The 17869-nt window shown below is 38.8% G+C and overlaps 1 protein-coding gene across 8 annotated transcripts in view; it reads left to right on the top strand.

Annotated features, from left to right (window-relative positions):
• The window catches only part of NCOA7 (nuclear receptor coactivator 7), a 93087-nt gene that overhangs the window by 30748 nt on the left and 44470 nt on the right, over positions 1–17869 (top strand). For 7 of the 8 annotated variants that reach the window (XM_064649579.1, XM_064649585.1, XM_064649580.1 and 4 more), the window contains one exon: positions 16402–16655. The exons of the other annotated variant lie outside the window; for it this stretch is intronic. In XM_064649579.1, coding sequence (XP_064505649.1) covers positions 16402–16655 — 254 coding nt within the window. The remainder of the gene's footprint in view (positions 1–16401; positions 16656–17869) is intronic. 8 annotated transcript variants of the gene reach the window in all.

Here is a 17869-nt window from a genome sequence, read left to right as displayed (position 1 = left end):
ATTATGAATCTTAATTTTCAGTCTCTTTTTTTCGGTCATCACTGAGAGCCAGATTTCTGAAGTCAAAGAAGAAGTGAAAGTATTAGGGTAAATGTTCTCACTGGGATTTGGGTGCTTTTGTATTTATTACATTTACATTGGTCTTATTACTATCATTCCTTTGAAAAAACTACATCAATGCTCCAAAGCTCCAAAGCCCATCTCAGTAGGCAGACACTCCCTTTAGTTCCAGATTGCTAATACTGTGTCAGAACCTGAAGCCAGTTGTACAACCTAATATTCACCTCATGTTTCCTTATGATGTGAATATCTAAGGGAAATAAAGAAATTCACAGCATGTTGTAATTTAATTTATATTCTTGACTTAGATGCTACCTAAATCTGCATTCAGACAGATGAAGACATACATTAAAACCAAGATTTACAAGGAAATATATGAGTGTTTACTGCAGTTGTTATTTAGTTGTTACCAGGCTCTAATTTACAGCTTTCCCCCCCCTTCTAATTATTTTTAATGCCTAAAAATAACTAAAACAAACCATACAACAAATGGTATACAGATTTTCAATCACAGTAGTTGTTTACAACCAAACCTTAGCTTTCCCTTTAAACATTCACAACAATTCCAGCAATAGGAATCATTGATACGTAGTTACTGAGTTGTAAACAGGTAGTCTGGAAAGCTTATGTCATATTGTTATGGCCTTTCCTGGGTCCTTGCAGCTGTTGGAGGCAGGATGTTGGCTTGCAGAGACCCTGAGTCTGACATGCTATGGTCACTCCTTTGGTCAGTTGTTTGTGTACTGCGAGCTAACAGGTTTGTAGCATCTCATTTGGAATTTTTCTGTCTTCTGTTTTATTCTCATATTGAGTATTTGTACCCTGTGGCTATTAAGACATAGGAAGATCATGAAATAAGAAAAATGCAGCAAGCACAGAGGGAATGTGTGGAAAGAAGAAATCAGTGGTGTCTAGGACGAAGGAAAACACAATATAAGGGATATATAGATAAGGGATATATACACAAACACCCTTTCTTGAGGGCGTCTCCTATGCATGAGACTTTGTCATAAGTTGTTCTGTTAAGTGCTTTTCTTGTTGGCCAGACTCATTATATCCATGCAAGGAGCTTCAAATGTTTGGTGCTCCTCAGTTCACTATTTCTCCAGCAGTTGCCTCCTTGCGATTGTTCTTACTCTGCTGAGCCAAAGTGTTGGTGTTTATTCAGGTTTCCTGTAGCACCCCTAATTTGTTTTTTGCTTTTAGAAGGAAAAGTTTCCACACATTGTTTTTAAAACAAACCATCATGGAGGTTTATCTTGGGTGTGAAGAATAGTCAAGCCAAGATCCTGGAGATGCTTAAATATTTTTAAATGACTGTAGGAAATAATACATCATTTCAGTTCATCTGTGTAATGGAAATAGCTCTGCTTCCAGTCATATAAACATTACCTCATAATCCTGTTACTGAAATTAAATAACAATATTGCATTTTACTCACATTGTTTCAGTCAATAACTTGTATGCTTGAGGCATTTTATTTTGTAGGAAAAGACTGAATATATCACAACTTCAAATTTATGGGGTGCAATGTTTATTATTTACTCTGTTATTTAGGAGTATGTGTTTGGGATAGGTGATTTGCTATGTTGGATAAATTTTTTTCTGAAACATAAAGTATTGTGATTTATCTTCCAGTTACTTAAAATGGAAGGCTTTCAATGTTTTTAGCAGACTTTCTGCCTGCTGCTGTGTAGGTTAGTGTTTTAGCTGTCCTTTGCAATTGTTGTAGTTTAAGACATTGAAAAATGTCTCAAATTTCACAGACAGCAGCACTAGGACCTTTTGAGTAGAACTTTGCGAGGTTGGTTAGGTCCTTCCGATGCTTAAGAGACAGCTGCTATTCATTGCTTACAAACTTACTGGTTTTTATATATATATATATATAGATATGTATATATATAAAAGTTTTATCATAGTTGTAAACCTGGAGAATGAGAGTTGGGAGGGAAACTGAACCTACTTTTTCTGAAGAGTGTTGCAGTGCCTGGGAAAAGTATGTTGAACAGTTGTTTATCTTGGGAACTGTTTCCTCATCTCACATTGTGTTGCACAGTTGCTTTCTGGATTCTGACGTTTTTATATTAGCAGTCTTTTAATTCTGTGATGCAGATTGGGAGTCAGCAGAACATGGATTACTGTTTTCTATTTAGTCTTTGAATCACAGAATTATTCCCAACGTGAGTGCTTCCTCTGGGAAACATAAAACAAGATAGTGGTTTCTGTAGTCACGGTTCTTTTCATTGCTTTCATCCTCAAGAGCAGTGAAGTTATTTAGGATTGAAGAAGACTTCAGTTACTGATAACAGAGTTAGTGAAAGTATTTAATGGGGCCCTGAGGCCCAATGTTCTTCAAAATTTTCCAGTACTGGAAATGCTGTTAATGGAGATAAAAACCTTGCATAAGAAGGGAAGAGTGGTTAATCTCCTCACCCATTCACTTTCCCCCTACATGTGAAGTGAGACTTGGGTAACAGTGTGAGCTCTGTATAAAGAACCTTTTTTTAGGAGGGAGAAGAAAGGCAGAGTTTTGTGATATTATTGATTTCTTTGAGTGCTATATCACAGACTATGCAGAGAAAAGAGTTTATTTAATCTTCAAACATGTGGTGTCACACCAGTAATTTCAGAATTTTTCACCTTGCAAGATTCTTATAAGACTGGATTGTTGGGCAGAGGCCTAACAATGACCTCAAATTTGCTTTTCCCAAAGGGACCTTTGCGTGTCTCTTATCAGCCTTTAGAAAGAAACTTATTTAGCCTCTTTTTTAGAACATAGTTAAACCATAGCCTTTTTGAAGTAGATGTCTGTGCAGTTTTGGTAAGAGTTGCTATTAACATAGTTGCAATGTATTTTGTCTTCCTCTGCTTCCCTTCCCCACGAATGCCAGGCATGAGGGGTGTTCCTGGTGGGCTGTGCCATTTACCTTTTCACTCATGGAGAGATTTAAAGACATATCTTAAAGGTTATAAAATTTGGAGGCTTCACAAGATGGCTTTCTGGATAGATGAGATACAGACTTCTTGGTGTATCTGATATAATTACCTTTTTAAATTGCACTGTTTCTGTAGCATCTGCAAGTATGGTGTTGTCCCTTCAGCTTCCCAGACATATCTTCTCTTCTGCTCTTAGATGCATTATGTACTTACTGCATAAAATTTTGCTTAATCCCAGTGAACTATTTTAAAATTAAGTCTAACTTAAATGCTGGTGGAAATTAGCATTCCTACTTGGCAGATGTGTGTTCTACCATCAATTTTTGAAACAGTGTTGCATAAGATGCTACTGAAAGAAGTGATCCAAGTCAGCCTTCTGATTTTGCCATGTCTCTTATGGGTGACTGACTTTTTAGTGGTGCTCATGCTTGGAGAAATCTCGGCTGTCGTACCTCTTTGCGGCAGCAGTCCTGGTCAGCTCTCCTGTGCTTTGTACCACATGGTAGTAGGGAATGGGGTGTATAGTATTTTGAGAAGAGTTAGCATTGTGAGATTTGTTAAGAGTTTACTGGGTTGAGGAAAACATGGGTTGACAAGAAGCTAGATATGCCTGTTCAGGGAAGGTGCCAGTGTTTCTGGCCCACAAATTAAATTGCCTGCCTTTGTATCTGCTGGCCCTTATTCAAGGCTGTTGCCTGTTTGGTTCTGGAATGTGCCGTGCTACATTGTATTTTTGGTTTGGCTGGTGGGATGGTCTATTGCTGGTAATACTGCTGCGTGTTTAAAGGGAAAGGTATGAATAATACCTGCAGGAATGTGCTTTTGGAAAGAGGCAGTTTTTCCCCCTCTGTCAGAGAGATTGTAGAGCATTATATAGCTAACTAAGGGAATTTTGTCTGGATGCACTGTGTGCCTGTTTGCTTGCAGTGTATCTGAACTATTTAATTGCATGTTCTGAAGTTTCTGCTGCATGCCTGTGCACATTGGGGTCCCAGCTCCTGCCTCCCCAAGGGACTGAAGTTTTTTCCTATGCTCTGAGACTTCGAACAGGGTAAGAGGCTGTGTGGATATTCCTGATGGCCTTAGGTTCCCCATGGTGCTAAGGTGGTAAACTCTCATGCCCTCAGCGTTAATCCAGCTTCCAGACTGTATTTTGAAGGGATTTGTACCCACCCCACCCTGCTCCTGCCAATCTGATTATGGGGAGGTGAGTTATAAGTGTAGATTTGCGGTGGGGTTTTTTTGTCCTACTCAGTAGTCTGGGTAGCCAGCATTTCCTAGGATCATCTGAAATTTGAGCATGTGTGTTAACTATGCTCTAAGTCTCTATGCCATTCCATTGAGGTCTGTGGGATTCCTCTTGTTGATTTGTGTGAAGGAAAATCCCAAGGAGAGCAACAGAACTGCTTAGGAATTTGGGGAGGAGGGAGATAATTGTCCTTACTTTAGAAAATGTTTGTAATGTAAGTGAGCCATAACTCAACTCTCTAGGTGTCTCAATGCACTGAGTATTTTCCTGTGACACATCAGTCTCAGGCACAGAGAACTTGCCTTGTAGAACACTTGTATAATACTGATAATAGCTTCAGGTTTTTACCACTATTTTTCTGGACTGGCTGTTTTTATTTAAGTAGATGTAAACTTAACAGCTAACCAATCACAGGTAAGCTTAGTTTAAATTATATTTTATGTTTCTGGCATATTTCTTTCATGGATTTTTGCTTTCAGTAATGCTTCTATAAATAAATAGCTTCAAGCTGTTAATCACATATTTCAATCAGACAATCTTTAAAAATAAAGTCTCCTTAAGCAGAAGATTTATCTCTATGTTCACTATCTGTGTTAAAAAGACGATGCTCCTCTTTCCACCTGGACCACAACAGGTGCTGCATGTAGCAGTTCTGCTTGCCTGAGGCTGAGAAGGATTTTTGTTGTTATAGAGGTGTTTTGTTTTACAAATGCTGCCAAAACTTTTTTTTTTTTTTCCGCGATCTGAAACTTCAGCATATGCCTCTGGTCCCAGGGACTAAAGCACTTCAGCAATTGTATGCATATGAAGAACCATACTGTTAGGTTTAACAGAACAGAGGAAGTTGCTTGTAGGAACTGAGCTGTACAGGCAGGGGTGGTGAGGGCAGGTCCAAAGCACTGTGGCTGCAGGGTGAAGTGCCAGGGCACCGCAGAGGAGGGGAGGCCAGCAGCTTCCTACCCACCTTCCATAGCAAGGATAGGACCCAGCATGACAGGAAGCTTTCCTCCCCAGCCCAGAAGGGAATGGTCAGGTGTGGGGATAGTGGCAGGCAGCAGAACAGGGTGTCAGAGAACACCTCCCTTATCTGGCTCAGGCCAACCAGATTTGCTAGGAGGTTGTTGTCCTTGAAAATATCAGGAGACTGAAGATAGCTCCTGGCCTGCTTCCCTGCCACCTTCCTGCTCTGCATCTGCAGGGAGGAGGTGGCACTCAGCCTCCTGGATGTACTGCAGCTTGGGTGGTGTGTAGGTGCTACAAGGAACGAGGACACTTGGTGTTAAGCAGAGGGGTGCCTTGTGAGATCAAATTTGAGAGCAGTATACCCTTCTGGTGTCCTCCCATTATTATTCTAGTTCAGAATTTGCCTGAAGTGCTGTGGGACCTTATGGACTCCTTGAGGCCAGAGAACGTGGAAAGGGAGCAGGACCTCTTGCATCTTCCTGTCACCTCTTCTTCCATTGTGCTGACAGAGGGCAAGATTTACTTTTTGTGTTTTTATTTCCGCTGCAGTAAGCGGTTCTTCTCCTTCCAACCATATACATTTTGACACATGTTGTGTCAGCCGAAGTGAAAAAGCAAAAATCCAAAATCTTCTTCAGTCAAAAATCGAAGCATAAATAATATAATACTTGATATAAAATCCACAGAGAAATTTTAAGATGAAGTAATTAATACACACTTTATCTCTTACATGTGTAATTGAGGACCTACTACACTACTATGATGGTATGGCTAATGGAAAATATCAGACCATGCCAAATTCTCATTTTAGCATAAAGTATATGCATTTGAGAAGTTGCATTGGTACATGCCTGCCATGTGACTGCCCCACGTAGACAAGCCCTCCCTATCTTGTCATCTTTATACCTATGGTTAATGTCTTTTGACTACAGTATTAAAAAGATGATGCCATATTATTTTGAATAGAAGCATTGATGCAAACATCTCCGCTGGGTGTTGAGTGACTATCATTCTCACTTACGAAATATTTCTTGTGTGAGACAATATCAGTCATTATTCCAAACACTGTAGCTACAGATTCCTCTTTTTCCCCACATATTATCAGCCTGGCTGGCTGTCTTTTTAGAACTTTAATCCAACACACTATTCAGTGCACTTGGGCATTTCTTCCATGCTGCGTGTCAGTTAATGGGAAGTCTGTTCAGGAAATCCATTAAACTGCTCAACATGCAAAATAGGTTACAAGTCATTTGAGGACAATGAATGCAAACATAGAACTAAGACATGCAGTGGGTTGGTTGAGATTTGTTTTTAGCAATTACTCTGAAATACTTTAAATAAAACCTTTTCTCACTCATGTCACTGTGCTTCTTGCTGTAAATTTGTTCCTAAATGCCTGTCTATAGGCATGTGCACAATATCCCATATACTAGGAGTTCTAGCTGTTATTAACAGAATCCTTGAGAAATATATAGTGATATTTGGATAAATCTGGCATTGTTACGAAAGTTAGCATTTAAAACCAACAATTTGACTTCCTTTTTAGTGCCTTTTTTTTTTTAATAAACTTGGTCTTCTCTATTAATAATAAAAAATAAAAAGGATGGTGTTTTTCTCTGTATTTTTCTTTCTTTAAACTACTTTTGTTTACAGCTGTATTAAATGTGTAGTTTGATGCCGTACAGAATGGTGCAATGATGTGGAGAGCCTTGACATTTAAATGGTAATTTTCAAAGTAACTTTTTTAATAAAAGCAAAAGCTAATGCAAAGACAAGTACTTTAAATCTCAGTCCTCTCCCTCTCTAAGATATCCCTGTTAGTAGTCATTTAAATAAAGAAATCATTGAATTTTTGACTTGAATTTGGTCACTGACTTCTAAGCCGTAGCTACTTTTGGATCCCCCTGACCTTACTGCTCGGCAAACACGATGTGACTTCACTTATTGACTTGAATCACCTTAACATTAAGATCCTCTTTATGAAGAAAGCAACGATTTCTTCTCTGCTGCTTTTGGAGAAGCAGAATCACCATTACTTTTTTGCAGGAGGGGAACCTGCCCACCTTCCAGCCCTCGGGAATGCAAATATTCATGAAAATTTCCCATCATCAAAGCACCTTTTCCGGATAAGTGGGAAGAAGCTGCCACAACTGCTTCGGTGCTCCTGTCCAGAGGTCTGTTGGGCATGGTGTGGTGTGTGCCTGGTTTGGCTTTCTGGCATCCTCTTTTTACTGGTCTCAACTAATAATTTTACAGAGAAGAACCAAGGCTGTTGTTTAACAAGCCCATCCATGTGGGCAACATGCCTTTGAACTGGTGCTGGTGCTTGGAGGAGCAGTCTTATCTCCTCTTTTGGCCTTCTCTTTGAGTTGATAGGAATGGTAGCACAGCCAAGTGGGATCTAATGAGGGAGTGATCCAATTTTGGAAAACATTTTATGTACTGGCACTATTGCTGGGTTATCTTTAACCGAGATAATTTCCCAGATCTGGTCCCTGTGCAGCAAAGAGCTGTGTGTGAGAACGGACATTTCCTGGGGACAGGATCAGTGGTGAGCAGAGGCACCTTCTTTTGCTGACAAAGTGGCTTAAGTTGCTTCTTTGAGCTACGAGCTTCGAGACAAGTCTCCTTTTCCTCAAATAGTGTTGCGCTCCTCTGAGCCCTGGAGGGTTGCTGTGCTTTTTGCCTCGTTACTGTTGCACTTGCCATGCTTTATTTCTGCCAGGGACCAGTCAGGGGTGCTCAAGAATGGGGACGGGGGGAAAACTGGATGCTTGTTAGTATCCTTCAGGAGTCTGCCCCTAGCTGTACAGGCTTCTGGCAGTTGGTGGGGCAGGTACCTGCTGAGCAAAAAAACCCCAAACCCACAAAACCAAAACAAACCACTAAACCCAAAAGGCTGTTGCTGTGTTCTCCATGGCCCTGCCTTGATCAATTTTCATAGTTGCTCTTTGTACCATTTTACATCTTTGGCAAACACAGCATGCCTAATCTATTTATTTTTAGCTGCTTTTCACCTTATCTGAAGGTAATTCTTGAAATAATTAAATCTCGTGTCCTTGGTACTTCTCATATAAGAAATAATAAGGTAGCACTCCCTGAGGTTTTTTTTTCCTGGAGGTGGTTTCCAGCTACGTTACTGCTGCACAATGTACAGCACATTTCCTGTGGATTTTGCTTTAACTGACCATTGAACTTCATCTACTGTTTTATTGCTTCCTTGTAAATGTTTATTGATGTTTGGGTCACTGAGCGCTACATTTCTTTCTGACTGTTTCCAGTCAGTTTAATCAATACTAAAACTTCTTTCTGTTATCGGGAGAATTTGGTACAGAGGTGATCTGATAAAGTGGGTGTGCAGCAATGACTGTATGGAGTGGTACTCATCCCCTCAAAGCTTCCTGTGTCCCTGTTGTCATCTTTGGGGTTGTTCTCAATTCTTGCACTTTGTTTCCCTATGTTAACTAATTACTATTTTTAAAGGGTCTCCTCTTTGTTTCATGGAATTTGAGTTCCATGTCAGTTGAGGCAGGGAGGGAGGAGTTTTGGGGATAAAAGTTTTGGGGAAATTTGAGATGTGTTTCAGCCAGCTCGATTGCTGTGGCCATATTGTCCCCATCAGAATAATCTTAACAGTTTTTAATACAGCATGACTCTTCTGTGCAAAATCTGTGCAGCTTCTCTGTAACACCCTCCTTTGCTGTGTAACTGCAGTTCCCTTTTTCTTACTTCCGTTTACTTACCTGAGTTTCAACCACTGATATGGAGGGAATGGTGGCTTAAGGAGCTGGCACTAAGTGTGGGAGAGCAGCTGGAGGCCAGTGCTGGCTGGAGGTGACAGGGGCAAGGCCATTCCTCCCTTGCCAGGGCTTCGGTGCAGGGAGAGTGTCTTGCTGAGCCACTTTGGGAAGAATTCCTTGCATGTGTAGGAGCGGTTTGGGGTGATTAATGAACACCACAGTAGGAGAAAGTATCTGGCATTGTCAGCAGAGGAGAAGGACCAGGATGATTTGTGGTTAAGAGTCAAGTTGATATTTGTGACAAAATAACATCTGTGGTGCTAGTTTAATTGGACAAGCCTATTAAAGTGAACTTCAGGCAGAGTTAAAGGAGTCATCCAAAGAGAAGGATTTCTTTATTTTACTTTCTGCCTAAAGCTGTTCTTTGAGAGCCTGCAATAACTGAGGTCATAAGAAAAGGAGCTAAATATATGTCTAAATCAAGCAAAATAGCTTTCAAGAATCTTTCCCATATGGAAAATGTTTTATTAAATCATTGTCATGGTAATAGAGTGCTGAATACATCATAACCTCTTTTACTAAGGAAACAGAAAAGATGGGGTTACTTTTTGCCTTTGAAAATAGAAAGTTTATCAAACTGTGTGGGAACGTTTTAGTCTTGAATTTAAGAAAATAAGAACTTTCTGACAGTTCAAAACTCTTGAGCTTGACCCTGGGAAACTGGGATTATTCCCATCCCCCAAATAAACATAAAAGATGTTAGCTGGGATATTTAAAATTCCCTGATACAAGCCTGAAAACTGAGGAGGGTAAATTAACATATTTTCACTTAATCTAAAAACTTTTTTAATCAGAAAATGCAGTGTCTTTAAAATTCCAGAAAAACCTTCACTACAAATTTTTCTCTCCACATTACAGAGAAACAGAGGTAGTGACTTATTTTAGTGAGCTAATGGCAGTATGAAGAAGAAAATGAACGTACCCTAATTGTCGGTACAGCACTTCACTTTTTGGAGCGTGCCAACTTTGTTGAGCATTGCTGATGACTGACCATGCATGAAGCCTGGTGCTGGTATTTGTTGTAAATTAGTAACAGAAGTTCCAATAAAAGTGGAAATTTCCAGCTTTGACCTGTGCTACTAGTATTAGAGCTTTCTGTCGTTCCTCTTCCTCTGTCATTACGAATGACCAGATTATGGACACTTTGGGTGTCTGGAACCATGCTGTTGTCCTTGATAAGTTCTTCAGAGTTAGGTTTTCTTGTATTTTTTCCCTTTGTAGTTAATTGTTTAAATCTCTGGTAAAAGGTGTGTTCCCTCCCTTATATTTGCCTTAATAGTCTGTTTTAATAGTAAATACACAGCCTTGTGGCTTGCTCATTTCCAAAACAGGTCATAGACCAACCTGAAATGGCTGGTGTTTCATGGACCGTGCTTCCTTGCAGGGTGGATGCTGTTCAGTTTTAGGAAGATTTCTAACTGAGGACGAATGGTTTTGTATTTGTTTCTGGGGTGAGGTGAAAGTAGCTGCACTGGGGTAAAGTGTTACAGTCTGGCAAGCAGCCTGACTTCCTTTGGCTTGACAGACAGTAATGATTTATTTTGTCTGAAATTGCTTATTCGTATTGAATGGGATGAGTGCACAGCCGCGCCTGGAGCTGGCCAAGTCATGCTGGCACCGAACTGGGTGAAAGGGAGACGGATGATCTGTGCAGGATGGAAGAGAATAGCTGATTAGCATCAGACCAGTGGGTGCCTAGTGGGGATTTTTACTATAAGGTTTCTGTACGTAGATGTGGGTGTTTTTTGACGTGGTTTTGATTTGTTTAGCTGTTCTGGATGGTTGGAGAAAGGCATGTAGGGTAGAAAGAAACTAGTACATGTTATAATCAGTGCACAGATTAAAATTACAATTAAAATGTTTAATTCTGAATGAAATAATTAGGGTGTATATCATTTTCATACAAAGTAAATTAACAGAAATCTTGATGGGAACAAAACAGATTAAGATGTTTGAAGTGTTTTTAAGTTCTTTTTTACAAGTTCTGTTAATGTATATATGCGTAAATGGATTTAAAAAAACAGTGTTTGTGAACATGGTCTGTTTGCACTGTGCAGGATGTTAAGCTGATTGTATACCAGATATCAAGGCACATTTTAGAGGATGCACATTGTGGAAAATTTCCAAAAAGGAAACCTTGAGCTTGTCAACTTCAAGATAAAATGATTTCTTCTCCCTTCCCTCTTTTTTTTTTATATTTTTGGAGGGCCACTTCATTAGATGCTTTTATTTCAAAAGCAAGAATTGTTCATGGTATATGACTTTTATTAATCTAATAAATCATAAAAAACATGCCTTATTATCCTAGGATTTTTTTTGAACATCCTATGATAGGGATGTAGTGCTCTTTGTCTGTGATATTATGTATCAGATGAGGTCCTATTTAATTGTCTGATAGGCATCTCTGTTGCATAAGTGTTAAGAAAAACAAAATAGAATTTCTAGAAAAAAAGTTATTGAGATAATAAAGAAATGGAAATCTGACAATGTCAGAGTTGCATAGCTTTACTGGTTGCTTGTAGTTTCTAGTGAAAGTTGGGCAGATTACATCACCCGTCTTTCCTCTGAACAGTTGGGTTTTTTTTACACTAACCATCTATCTTGTTAGTGTAATGGGAAATTCAGGCTGCTTTATCCTAAAAACTAGTTATTTGCCTTTCATAGGCAGTCAAATAGACTTGTGTCCGGTAGATGAAGTAGGGCATTTCTGGAATCTTTCCTGGCTCTTTTCCTGTAAGTCAGTGCCCAAGGTATTAAACAGTCAGTTGCAAATTTAATTTAAGTAAGCACTGCTAACCTTGCATTTTTACGTGCCTATTTTGAGATTGCATACAATTTGGGTCATTAACCTTTATTAAATGAGAATGATCTTCATGTTGCAGAAAGTTTTACTTTTTTTGTAAACTTTTGTTTGGGAAACTTTGTATTTGGACTAACTTAGAAAATGGCTTACTGGTTGTTGCTCAGAAGACACTTTGAGGAGCTGGAAAAGGATGCCTCTGTAGAAACTCAGAAGAAATGTTTGGCTTGTCAGAACGAATTAGCTTGAAAAATGTTATCTGGTGTCTAAATGAAATTACAGATGTGTAAGACTTTCTTCATAAACAGGAGTGTTTTTGCAGATAAGATGTTTGTTTATCCTACCCTCCCTTTTTCTTTCTTCTCTTTCTTCCCTCAGCAACTTTCTTATTGACTGATACTGACAATCAAGCATTTTCTACAGTAACACTTAATGCATTCACTGGAAAAGATGCATATTGTTTTGTTTGAAAGGCTGATGTAATTGTAAAACATGACATTGATCAAACTGAGGGGTTTAATTTATTTATTTATTTGGCCTTCAGCTCCCTTTTACTCTCGTAACTGCTAGAACAAGTCTGAATGTTGGATTTGTTCAGAGACATCCTCTTTAAAACTGAGCAAAACTACTCAAAATCTTCCAAAGTAGTTGGAAAAGGAAAAACTTGACAAATTATGTTCTAAACCCATCTTCTGTAGTAGCTCTTGTCATGAAGGTTGGGAAATAGACCTGAGAGCTGGGAGAAGAGCAGACGAGATCTTCAGCCTCCACCTTCTTCAGGAGGTGACAGGTTTGATAATTGCATGGGAAGGACTGGCAACTTGTGTGAGATATGCAGGTCGGTGTGAGAGAAGGGCGAGTGAAGGCTGAAGGAGGTACCTCAGGGGGATGGACTTTAAGATGCAGTAATCTTTCCAGCTGTGCTCTTCACAGCCCACTCTCTGCTGCACTGTACCAGTGTACATTAATAATGAATTGCCTTGTGTGTATACAGGGCTTCATATTTGCTTTACTAAGAGGGTGCACATAATGTCAAAAAGTATAGTAGATTTGAGGCTGCTGTTATGATTTTAAATGCTGTTGAAGGCTTGTTTTAGTTCCTTGGGATATATTAATCAAGGCTTTTCAAGAGTGAGTGAATTGGAGGGTTCAGAGTAATTTTGACCAGGCTTTAGAGACCTCTAAAAGCAGCATCTTCTGAGCAGAGATCATAACCCTAGGCAGAGTTGCAGTCACTCTGGGTATTGTCTTGAATGTCATGGATACTTGGTCCTCAGTTGATATTTTTTTTCTAGTGCCAAGGTTGCCACTTTGGGAGTTGGATTGTCATGGCCTTGAATCAGAGCAATGGGCAGGAGGAGTAAGCTTGGCACCATCTGAAAATCTGATGCCTGCCATGAGAATGGAATAGAAACTATGGACTGCCAAGATTCTTGATCACTAGTATCTGAAAGGTGCCTGTGGCTCTGTCCATTTGCAGCAGCATCAGCTGTGTGCTGAGGGTGCTGTAGGTTGTGTAGTGAGCTCTCAGTGGGCTGTAGTACTGGGAATTCAGCAAGATTAAACACTTTGAGGAGAAGCGCCAGTCAGTTGCATTGCAGTGAGTCAGTTCAGAAGCTTATTTCTGCTTTCCTCTTTTCTATCACTAATGGACCAGTTCTGTTTTAGCTCTTCATTCTAAAAGTTGCCAGGGGCAACTTTGAAAGCTCCAGTTCAAATGAGTATGTTTTAAGGAAAGCACCGACAGAAGCTGTTAGTATTGTCACAAGGACTGTTGACCTCTAGAGGGGTTTTTCTCTATTCTTTTTTGTTTCCCTTCCAGAAAAGTGTTCTACGTTTTCATTAGTGGCTTTTTTTGTTGTTTTGAGACACTAAATTCATACTACAGAGAGCTTACTTAACGGTTTGTGATCAAAACAAATAGACTTTGAAGACAGAAGCCTCTGATGCAGTGTGAGTAGAAATAGGGGTGCCAGTGGACACTTGCTAGTTCTCGTCTACTGAAGCAGATGATTTGGGTACCCTGTGGTATACACGTGGACAGGAAGGTCATTGAATCAGTGGAGTAAAAGGTCAGGGATGTGGCTCATTTACAAGTCTGGAATCAGATACAACCATGATAAGAATATGCCATTTCAACATAGAGGGCTGCTTTGCAAAGATTTATACCAGGGCTAAATATACACATTGTGCAAGCAATATGACTGTAATGTTTTGTGATTGCTACAGCAGCCTTTGATCAGGACTGTGGCTTATTAGTAAAAAGCTTCCTTTGCATATGCAAATTTTCATTAGTCTAAACAAAACACTTCATTTGCTATAGAGATGTATTCACTGTTATCTTTTATGGATGCCTGTACGGTGTTTTCATATGTAATCAGGACGGAATCCAGACAGTTGCACATACAATAAATGTCTATTGCTGTGGGGAGCATGAATTGCTACTAGTTGTCTTAAAAATCTGTGGTTTTGAGTGAATGGAGAATCCTCACTGAGTTGACTGCAGAATGTGAATCTCCTACTGTCCTATTTTGGAAAGTATTAAAGAAATATGTATACATACATGTGTGATAGACACAGTTTGTAAGGCGATATTTTGAAATGTTTAACTAGAAAGTGTTGGTCACATGTAATTTGAGAAACTGACCCTTCTCAGAGCTCTCAGACTAGACATTCTAAACTTGGAACTGGTTTTAATGTTTTATTAAGAGAAAAGATGAGTAGACTGAAATGTATTGCTAAAATTGTCAAATGCTCTGTGTATTTATTTTTATGTTGTAGCTTAAAAAAAAATACAAATAGCATGGGAACACAAACGGTGGAAGGAAGAATCTCTGAAATTCCTGCATTATATTAATAACTTCAAGTATTGAGTTTTCACTTACGTAAACTACTGCTGTGAGATCATGTAACCTTTACACGTTTGTGGTGACTCACTGGTTGTCTGTAGTTTCTATGCATATGCATTCCTTTGCACGTAAAAAAGTTTTTAACATCAACAAGATAAATATACTACTCCCTCCCTCGGGTACCTTGTAACTAAGAAGTTAATGTACTATAGAGAAGGGCAATTAGATAGATTAGTTTTTCATTTTGTGGTATGTGTCAGTGATTAACTGGGAACTATTTTAGTGACACTGACCCTCAACCCATAAAGTCAGTCTTTGCTTTTGCTAAGCGAAATCAGTGCTATTAGATGGTGATTTAGCAGAAAATTCTGTTAGGATTCCTGAAGCATCTTTCTCACTTGAGCTGTGCTTTAAGAGGTAATTTAAAAAGAAAATACTCCTGTTGCTATAGGGATAAGTTGGATGATTTATAGGCATCTCGTTAAGGTTTCTCTCAGAAGAAATCCAGGCAGCTGGAGAATGTCCCGGCACAAGTAGTTTGCAGCCACATTGGTCATGTTGCAGAATGAGCTGCTGGGTGACACTTGTGAAACAAGAGTCAGCCCTAAGAGAGTTAACTAAGATAGGCCCCGTAACATCTACTCTGCCTGAGCTACCAAGACTCGTTCTGTTCTGCCCCCTGGACCAAAACTTAGAAGAATGTTAGAAGCAGTATACAATAGGCCTAGAGGTAATAAATAAGGATAAGGTAGGATAAGGTAGACATTTGAATAGGAGAAATAGGCCTGGAGCCAAGGCTTTCTCCAAGCTTCAGTGAGCGGGTCGAGAACAATGGAAAGGTAGAGAGGTCAGACTGATGAAGATGAGAAGAAGACCCCAAAACCCAGGCTGAAGGCTGGAACCCCCACCGAAATGGGGGGCCAAGAAAAGCACCACCCTAAGTTCTGCCTGAACTCCGCCTATCATGTGTATAGATAGATGTTGCAATCATATGAATATAAGAATCATATATGAAAATTATATAAAACCCCTGATTTTGTGTGATACCTCTGAGCAAGTTTTCTGTGGTGCAAACCACGCTTGCTCCCAAAGTTGTAATAAATACTTTGCTGCTCAAAAGATCCAAAGTCTCTGAGCAGTTCTTCATACCAGATTTTCAGCATCAGTTGGAGTACCAGGTGGTGTGGGTTGTGCAAGAACAGCTGTGGAATAGCATGAGTGCCAGCTGGGAGATAACCTTGGACAAAGTGGAAAAAAAATAACAAGTTTATATGAGAACAAATGGTTTTATAAAGCAGGAGCACTGGACTGTGAAATTATTATGTTGTCTGTTGCATTATAATACATTATGATCTAAGGTTTTATTTTGTTCTGTGCTTCATCTTGAAAACATGATTCACTATCTTGTTTCTACATTCAGATGTATGATGCTTTAAACCAAAACAACTTTTTGATATTTTGTTTGTTTGTCCCTGTTCTTTCTCAGTAAACAACAGTAAAAACTTTATTATGTCTTTTGTTATTCTTGAGAAAGCATCCTTGAGATTATGATATAATTGAAGAGTATGAGGTAGGATAATCTTAGTTACCAAGTTACTGATGCCAGGTGTGTGGTTTTTAAAGAGCTGTAAGGAATTCTGATATTAAATTCATTTTTAAAAAGATCAAGTTAGCAAGTGAGTTAACTTCTCTGTAGAGATTGGCTACATTTTAACATTGTGGGTTTCTTTTCTTTATGCATAGTTTGAAAAAGAAAAGGCAAGTCAAACAAAACACCGAGACTGTCTCTGCCAGTTCCCCTGGATCTCCTGTTTCCAAAACACCGTCAGAGAAAGATGATGAAAGTAAAGTTATTTTGGAGCAACTCAGTTCCTCTGGAGACAACTGTAAATTTCCTGGGGAAAAGGAAACTGCTCCAGACAAGGAAAAGAAAAAGAAAAAATACAATCAGCTGAAAGACATCAGACGCACAGAACTTAAAAGATACTATAGTACCGGTGAGTTAATGCTATAGTATTTTGAAACATGTTTGGTTTTATAGCTTATTAATGTACTTTTCTCATATTCTTTAGGCCTTTCTTAAAAGGATAATTGACTTTGAATATCCTTCCTGTAAAAGCAAATAGAATTATATATTTCTAAATATCATCAGCTTCTAACTTAAAACTTGCAGTTCTCAAAAAAAAAATGTCTTGCTTCTCGGTTCTAAAACTCAGTGCTGTTATAGGCATCAATTAGTTCATTATTGGATTTTACTTTAATTAGAGATTTGTCTTCAATGTTTTGTGGTATTTGGGTTAGGTTTTTTGGTGAGGTTATTTGTTTCATGAATTGATGTATACCATTTAAGACTTCAGTCAATTCATATTCATGTTTGTCTGTTGAAATGTGAGAAAGTAAGTAAATTAACTACATATTTTTAAACAAGATGTCAAAGGGCTTGTGTGATGGAAAGCTTGCTTCCCTCTCATCCCCCAGCTGTATGATTAACTCAGTTAATTTTAAATTCCTTTTTAGATTTATTTTTGCAAGTAATTAAAAAAATTCTGCATAAATATACGAGATGAGTCATATACACATGTATTTGCAGTTCTGGATTGTAATTTGTTAGATACTCTAAGTAATTTTAGATATGATTTATGAAATACTTCTAGTTCCAGATTTTCTCTTGGTATTTTGTTAGAATGAATTCTTAGATTTGGAGAACTCTGGTTCCATCTTGTAAGAAATTCTTTTTTAAAGAGAAGGAAGGGAACAGAAGATTGTAGCTACCCTCAAAACAGACTTCTTTACTGCTCACACAGTGAGTGCATGAATGGCTGACTCCTAAGGAGTCCTCCTCTTTAGGAGAAAAAAAGAAATCTGCAGCAAAAATGTTGTTATACATTGACTGGTGGATATGTACTAGCCCACAACCAAAAAGTGTCTTTTATGAGGCAGTACAGGCCTTGCCATGAAGAAGATGAACCTTGGAGTAATGTTTCTTGGCAAGTGCAAGAGTTTACAGTGATTTATTGATCAGCCTGTACTTTTTGGCAGATATGACTGTGATGAGATCAATAATTTGGAAACTAAAAGAAAACTTTCTTATCTTTGTCTGAAGTTCTGACCATGCTGTTCTTGATATAAAATCTGTAGAGGAAAAACTGGAGAATTGTTAGTGAATGAACCTGTAAATTCTTTCTCTTTTAGTAGCATGCTGATATAAAAG

Source organism: Pseudopipra pipra, chromosome 3 (assembly GCF_036250125.1).
Source record: "Pseudopipra pipra isolate bDixPip1 chromosome 3, bDixPip1.hap1, whole genome shotgun sequence".
NCBI lineage: Eukaryota > Metazoa > Chordata > Aves > Passeriformes > Pipridae > Pseudopipra > Pseudopipra pipra.
The sequence above is the reverse complement of the archived record's forward strand: the minus strand, read 5'-3'. Positions and strand labels throughout refer to the sequence as shown.